Genomic DNA, 8,219 nt, shown 5'->3' on the forward strand with positions numbered 1-8,219 from the left:
CGCATGCACTCTCTCTCTGCTAGCGTGCTGAGCTCCTCCTCCATCACCGTGCCATAAAGTTTGGACAAAACTGGCCCAATCATGATGGTCCTATATGTGTTAGGATCCATAGGATCCCCTGACTTGTGGATAGGTACAATGGTGTGCTCTGTCCACGAGTCAGGGAACCCCTCAGACAATGCACGGTTGAAGAGGTGAGCAATGAGTGGAGCCAATGTGTCTCTGCCATATATAATATGCTCTGCTTGAAGATCAAACTGGTCTCGAGCGCAGCCATGCTGTAACCGTGAGATAGCATGTTTCACCATACTAGTGGTGAAAAAGGATGAAATACCCGGTCTCGGTGTACATGGTGTGGGTATCAGCGGCTGTGCGGGTACATGATATAAACTCTGTGCATATCCATGCCATACTGCAGGGTCATGTATCGGTGTGGGTGAGCGTGGTTCTCTGATCTGCCTCCATGCCTCTGCACAATCTCTGCTCATAAGAAGGTGGTATATATCCCAATATCTCTCCTCCTCCCATTCCCGCTTTTTACGGCGGGTCAAGCGGTGCATGCGTCTCTGCGCCTGTCTGTGTGTGATCTCTCCTCTGGCCTCCAAATCATGTAGCTGTCGACGTAGATCTCTGCACTCATCATCATACCACCTGTTCTGTGGCATGGTACCGGTCCGAGGGGGGTGCGTGTATGTGTGATGTGGAAAACTGAGTGTAGCAGAATCATGCAGAATGCGTGTGATATCAGTGGTCAGTGTATCAAGGGGTGCGTATGGATCAAGTGACGTGATGTGCTCCTCCAGATGCTGTGAGTAAATATGTGAGAGCTTATGAGTGAAGTGTATGGTAGTATGCATGTGGGGTATGATATCTGCAGGTGGTGATGGTAATGAGGTGAGGAGTGAGAAACTGAGAAAGCTGTGATAGGCACCAAGTGGAAGTCTCCCAAGGCCGAAGGACTCGATAGTATGCATCCCATTGATCGGTCCGAGCAGATAATCTAAAGTACTCTCGCCCCCCCATGTGGGAAGCATGTAAGACCTCCTGAATATGGCCATCGTGCCATCCCGTTATAAATAACGAGATGATGTCTACTACCAAGCTCAAGTAAATGCCCTCCATACCCTGTGGCGTCTGGCCCAATATCTGCTGACTCCCTACTGATCCCCAACTCCTCAGGGTCTAATGCTCTCATGATCTCTGGCTGCTCCATATCAAAACTCTCACACTGTCGGCTCTGTGTGCGCCCGTTGAAGTCCCCCATAAGGAAGACCTCACCCAAACTAGAATACAGAATAATGTCCTCTAAGAGCTGTGAATAAGGGGAGGGGGAATCTCTGGCCTGAATATCACCCTGCGTAGTAGCATATCTGGACCCTCGTGGTGAAAAGTAGCATATTGCCATATAGATCCATCTCTCATCTGATATCTGCACTCTGATCCATATGTAACTGGCCTCCTGATCTCGTCTCACTAACTGGATATGTCTCTGTATCCCCTGACGGAATAGAACTGCCACCCCTCCTGAGCCCCTAGATGTGCTCTGCCTAGTAGTAGCCCGGTATGCAGATACCCACTCAAATCCTGTAATGCGTGAAGCCCTCTCTCTGGGCTCTCATGTGTCTCTGTGAGGCATATAACATCATGGTCGGGTAAAATCTCCTCAAGTCTGTCCGGTCATGACCATAGGGAGCCGTTGCAGTTCCAAACTGCCACACGTATCGGGGTTTTCTGTACAATCCTCTGCCCCGTCTCATAGGCCGCGCCCCCTATTTGGTGGGGCGTCCATCTATAAAAATCCGGCCATCTCGATAGAAGGCCTTACGGCCTTCTCTACATGCTTGGAGTATCTGTGGCATGCATGCTCGTCTGTGTGCAATCTGCATCTGAGTCAGGTCCTCATCCATGAAGATGGAAGCCCCAGTCATCCCTCGGAGCGAAATCCGCTTCCGAAAGAAAGCGGCTCTGTCCTCCGGTGTGCTCATATGTAATATCAGAGCTCTGACCCTGGTAGTATCTCGTCCTGCACGCCATGCCTGAGTAAAGGGCATGCTCGTGTACCCTAGTCGGATGCATAGCCCGCGTGCATCCTCCTCCGGAGAGGCCCCTTCGGGGAGCCCGGTAATACGCACGTTCAATCTGTGCGCATTCCTGAGCCTCTCCTCCTCTAAGGTCTCCTGAACCCGGACTACCTCCTCCTTTTTATTTTCTTCTTGGACCTCCTTCTTAATGTTCTTCTTCACTACCTCAATCCACCCCTCCTTCTTCCCTTCTAATTATTCCTTCATGTTTGCTTTGATTTTTTCCTCCCATCCCTCTCTCGAAGCCTCAACTTCGGTTTTAATGCATACCTGGAGGTCCTCTTGGCATTCCTTCGTGATAGCCTCTCGGAGGTCCACTTTGAAATCCGCGTCCTCTCTTGCCTCCCGTAGATGTGACACTTCCGTTTGTAGCTTGTCCAGGTCGGTTTTGAGATCCCTCTTCTCTTCCGTGAGTGTCTTCACCATCTCCTCCAGTCGCCGGATCCTCTCATGGAGCCGGCGGGTTTCTTGGTTCAAGGCATTATCCGCATCCTTCTTGAAATCTTTCTTCGCCTCCTTGATAGCCTGGCTGATTAGAAGCTCCACGTTATGGAGCTCGAGCGGCATGTCGCCTCACGAGGAAAAAGCCCCCTCGATAGACATGTTGAATGTTAGAGAGACCACCTTCAATGAAGAAAGTTTCCCACTTTTCACCTCCTCCTGAAACTGCGCATCCACAAATGCTGTCCCAGCTTGCACGTTCCAAGAGCCTTCCTTCTGCAATGCCTCTAAGCTTGACAATGTGTAACCCTTTGGAAGAACTCCCAATAGATAAGCAATCAAGAAATGTCCTGCCTCGTGCAGATCTATGCCCGAGGCCAGAGTAAGGGCAAGTAAGATGCCAAGCACTTGAATTTGATTTAACTGCAATGTCTGCCACATAACCAAGCCACCCAAGGCTGCATCAATTTGTAGATTCCTTCGAACTTCTCCAAGTGTAGAGTCCACAGGAGACAAAAGACAGTCTGTCTCTATATTATTCAGTCGCAAATCTGCAGGAGAGTATAACCTCTGTGGGACCTGTCTTGCGGAGACCTGTACTATTTGTGGCTTGAAAGACTCGGAGATCTTTCCTGTCACCCAAGACAGAGAGCGCTGGCCACCTTTTCGCCCGGTTGCTCGTCGGACACTGGTTGTGTGCTCATCTTCTGCTGCTTGTTGCCATGTTTGGTGAAGTTTACGATGATAAAGTCAAATTGATTACGCAAGGTAGCAGGCCAATCGATTTATCTGAGAGCTTCACCTAGAAGCTGGGACAGCAGCTTCCCATTTCGCCATCGCTGTAGCAGGCGCTTCCACAGTCCGTGCCTGTCCCATCGTGCTTGACGGAGAGAGAGAGAGAGAGAGAGAGAGAGAGAGAGAGAGAGAGAGAGAGAGAGAGAGAGAGAGAGTGTGTGTGTGTGTGTGAGTCTTTGAAGGATCTCATTCTTTTCCCCTTCTTAGAGAGTGTCCACATGTATCCTTTCTTCTCCTCTTGGCCACGACCTTATACCCTGTCTCACGAGATCCTCCACTTGCATGCTCAATTCCTTCCCCAATTGGCCTCACTAATCAAGGAAAAGGCGCAGAAGTCTTGTGCAATTCGCATCCAGGGAAGATGAAGTTCAAGAATGGCCCCAGGGAAAAAAAGGTCACACACGGATGGCAATCCCACAATGAAAGTCTCGAGCGAGGACATCACTGCCAATCCAACTGCGATACCAGTCGTAAGGAATGAAATTCCAAATTAATAAGAGGCTTGCTTAATTTCTCACATGCAATACGTTACGTTCTAAACTTTACCACGTGAGAAATAGTTCGTTGAAAAAGGTAAACTTTGTCTCGACTATTCGGAGGATTGAGTTTCCCAAATGCTTGCTTAAAGATAAGTTAATTGCATTTAGATGCTATGGGATAAATTCATAAACAACATATAAGGCTTCAAGCATTGTCAACTTCTTGTCCTCGCAATAGTAGGGGCGTTTTCATCGCCTTTAAGGTATTCCCTGCAACCTGTACTCTTGAAGGATGGCATGGTAAGCGATCTAGCCTAAAGGAAATTCATTCCAGAAACTCTAGGCTTTGCCCAAGCTCTTGCAAACTACAGGAACTAATAGCTCATGTTTGGTAGATTGGAATCTTGATGTTATGCTTAGTTAGTGCAAATAACAATCATAAGGGCTAAAACAAAGATGCCTTGGGGTTTGTTTGGCAACTACTACCTTCATTAACCCTACTTGGGGATCGGGCTAGATACGAACAACCACTTCAGGCCTCAAAGGCAAGTAGAGAGCTCAATTGATTAGGAAAACCTGAGTTAAAGTGAAGACCGCTAATTTTTGGGAAGAAGGTTGGGCTATTGAACAATGTAGGTGATATATAGGACTTACGTCTTGTACAGGGTTAGAAACCTTAACTTATGCTCTAGCTGAAGAAAGGGAGTGTTAAGTAAATTTTACATAGAATTGCTCTTCGATCCCAAGGGGGAGAGAAAATGTGCAATGGAAATGTTATCGTGTCTTTTTTATTGCATTTTGGAAGAAATACAATTGCTTGTTGGTTGATCAAAAAACACCCTAAATGCTTTTACATTCAGTTGATTGTTGCATATGGTTTGGATGATTATTCCAAGTGCTTGTGATTGTTGGAAAATTCATGGTAGGGGTCTATGATGACAAGTTGCCATGGGGATAAAGGAATGTCTTCTTGGAAAATGATATTAGGGCTGATTGCCTTGATTGTGTTTGATTCTTAATTGGATTAATTAAGGAAGGGATATTTTTACGCAGGTTGATCATCTCCAAGGTCACGCCTCGTTTTAACTCGAGAAGGGCACTACTCGATTCACATGCCGAAGATCAAGTGGCAAAAAGGTCAACCATGGAAGTTGTGTCTCAATCGTAGGTCGCTTGGGGTCAGGTGGAGCTCTGGACCCCTTGCCGAGTCCAGAATAGAGTTGAAGACTCCAGTGAACCCAACATCTATGGTATTGGAAGATTCTATTCTAGATAAAGGATGGAAATTATGGTGCCATGTGATTTGTATCGAGTACTTTTGTTGGGCATGAGGGATATATAATTTCTCATGTATGAGAAGGAGACAAAGATTAACTTGAAGATAAGTTAAGGAATTTGTTTTGTCAAAAGGACTACTTGCTCTGTTTTTGTGTATGTTTTGTAAATTACGTGAACGAACCTTGTTCCCTAAAGGCTTAGTTAAGGAAGTTGGTTTTAAATATCATATGTAATTGTGGTAGGACCTAATTAGAAAACTAAAGCTATCAAGGGAAGCGGGTGGGCGGAACCCTTGACGGGTTTGGGTGGTCCTAGAGAACTGGGAGGCTTCTCATAAGGTTTTACCATCGTTCGCAACTTTAGGTATTGTTAAGTTAGAACCCGATTCATGACGTTTTAGGGGACCAGAATGGGACTATGCTCTATGGGTAGAGAGATTGAGCTGCACATCCCTCTCGTTTCCCATTCTCCTTGAACCAAGTGTGACATGGGTCTGCTTGGCCTGGGTATCTCTGTGTAAAGTAGGATGTCCAGAACCCGATGCTAGAATATTGACAGGAGGCCTTGATCACTAGGGACCCAAGTTTCAAGTCGATCTGAGTGGGTTCACCGCGAATGTTCCCTTGGACTTGAGAAACCCTAGGCGAAAAACCCCTTAACATTCCATGGGAGTGTTGGGTGGTGTTGCTTAGATTCGTCGATGGACTGCTAAGAACATGCCTGGACAGCCGATAGGCGGGTATGTTACATAGGGTCTATACTCTCATATCTTTATCGGTTCTCATGTACATGGCAAAACAACATAATATGGTTGCTCTTGGGGATAACCATAACATCCCGTACAAAAATAAGGCTGTCTTGGTACTACAACAACTCTCTTGGGTGGTACTATTTGTAGCACTTTCCGATATACCCACAAGGTTTTAGGTATAGACTCATTCCCAATGTCCAGTAACCATTCATCAAAGGAATTGAACAAAATGTATATCTTAACTATCTTTGGTTGTTTAGCCTATCGAATCCTCCATAGTTCATAATGAAGAAGGATGTTATGCCCACAAAATATCTCCATATGTGAACTATTCTTTGGCTAGTAATCTCTCATGTATTATGAGTTAGGATGAGGTTGCAATACAATTGGAGGAATAAAGATAATCTCCATTATCTCAAATATAGCCTCACGGTATGAGAATTTATTTGACCCTAAGGCTACTTGATACATGATGGGAAAAATATCCCGCAAATGTATAGCTTCCTCATGACTAAGTTCATGTGGGCACCATGTGTATGCTAGTGTTAGTGCAAGATAATTGATAATAGTTTTCTTCAAAAAAGTGTGGTTATTTTATTAATTCCTTTTATACGATGACTAATTAACCTTACACTAAAAGCTCTTTTGAAACCTGGCTCTGATACCACATGTGAGGTGCCTCCTCTAATAGACCTGGAGGAGTCCTCCTAGTAGTCGACTGAAAATCATACCCATGCACATCACCATCCCGTGTCCCCATGGAAAACGTTGGACTTAGTTGAACATGGGAATCTCAGTTCTACTTCATAGGGGAAGTATGGACAAGTCACCCCTAACAGCAATCTGACACCCACCTAAGAAAGACCACTTTGTAATCAATCAAAGGAAAGAGTGAGGTTAACATTGCACTTGGTTCAAAGAGAGTGAGAGATGAGGGAGAGTGGAACTTGATCGCCCTACCCATAAGGTAAAATATAAGCTCAACACCTACCTCCCTCAGGAGCATAAGATGCCCACCCGCACCTGAGTTTAAAAAAAAAACCTACCTCCCTCAGGAGCGTAGGACCCGCACCCACCATAGGTGAGTTTTTCCACACTCCGCAGAGTATTTAGGGAGCATTGGGTTGGGGACCCCAATGTCCCAAACCACCACAATCCAGATTTCGTCCAGATGTGCAAGCCCGAAATCATAAGAGCCATAACTCATCATTCACAAATCCAAAAGCAGTCATAATGATAAAACATTTTTAACACAATTGTCAATTATATCTGATGCCTAGAATCTATCCCCTTCATCAATTTCCCTGGACCTTCCTAAAAAGCATTTAATAATACTAACATGCTTTTACAATTTTGAGTAAGTTCTAACTAATCGTGATATTTTCTTATGTACTAACATGATTATGTCCGTTTGGCCATCCATCGTGAGATTACGATTTATGGCTACAACCTCAGTTTGTTGTGGAATAACTCGTCCTTCAGCTTAAATGGATTTGGGGTTAACTTCCGCTTGTGTTTCACTAGCAATTACTTCCTCACATTGGGGAGCCCTTTGAGCATGACCTCGCTTAGCATCTCGACATCTCTTGGGATCCATGGAAGAAGCTTGTGGATTCAAGTAGTGCTTTCGCTGTGGGGGAGAGAGAGAGAGAGAGAGAGAGAGAGAGAGAGAGAGAGAGAGAGAGAGAGAGAGAGAGAGAGAGAGAGTCATTGCAATAGAGCTTCGTCACATCCACATTAGAGAGACTTCTACACCAGTTCATTGTGTGTTGTCTGTGTGTGTACTGATGTGATGCTCTATCCTTGTTTATATAATAACCAGGGGGTAAAGAGAGGACACATTCTTTTAGCATTTTTGATGACATCAGGGAGGGGGCTCCATTTTTGTAGTGTGAAGATAAAAATTGACGAATAGATGGGTAAGCATCGCGCATCTCATCGAGGCATCACTCCAAGGCTCACGACCAAGGCGGCGACCAAGTGTAGTCCTTGGCATACTTGGCAACAAGCTATGAAGGCTTCATTGGCACTGCGTGAAAAGCTCCCACTAGCTTATAGGAAAATCTTCCCAGGAGGTCACCCATCCCGATAGTGTCGTCACCCAAGTTCACTTAACTGCCAAGTGACTATCCACTAGGCTAGTTCTTTTTGTTGTTCCATATTACAAACATAGTTTTAATAAGCTAGTCTTGGGAGGGTTTCCCAAGTATTTCTTCCATGAACTTTGTAATATTTCTGCAATGAAATATTAACGACTCTTGATCCCGTGCAAAAGCAATTTCAAGTGATCTTCCGCAACAACGAAACTCTGGCCTAAGAACTCGAGCCTCATGCATTAACAATACCATACCCGCATGGTACATATGAATCCGTGGCTCGAAACTGCAAGCCACC

At 45.4% G+C, this 8,219-nt stretch overlaps 1 protein-coding gene across 1 annotated transcript; it reads right to left on the reverse strand.

Annotated features, from left to right (window-relative positions):
• Positions 1-1,769: 1,769 nt before the first annotated feature.
• On the reverse strand, positions 1,770-2,648 carry LOC148024667 (uncharacterized). Its single transcript, XM_087693599.1, has 2 exons — positions 2,487-2,648; positions 1,770-2,276 (listed from the first exon to the last, which is right to left on the reverse strand). Exons 1-2 carry the CDS (start codon positions 2,646-2,648, stop codon positions 1,770-1,772), a joined length of 669 nt encoding a protein of 222 aa, XP_087549725.1.
• Between the last annotated feature and the right edge of the window lie 5,571 nt (positions 2,649-8,219).

Source organism: Lygodium microphyllum, chromosome 15 (assembly GCF_053477565.2).
Source record: "Lygodium microphyllum isolate KBCC chromosome 15, Lygodium_microphyllum_v1.1.10, whole genome shotgun sequence".
Classification (NCBI taxonomy): Eukaryota; Viridiplantae; Streptophyta; class Polypodiopsida; order Schizaeales; family Lygodiaceae; genus Lygodium; species Lygodium microphyllum.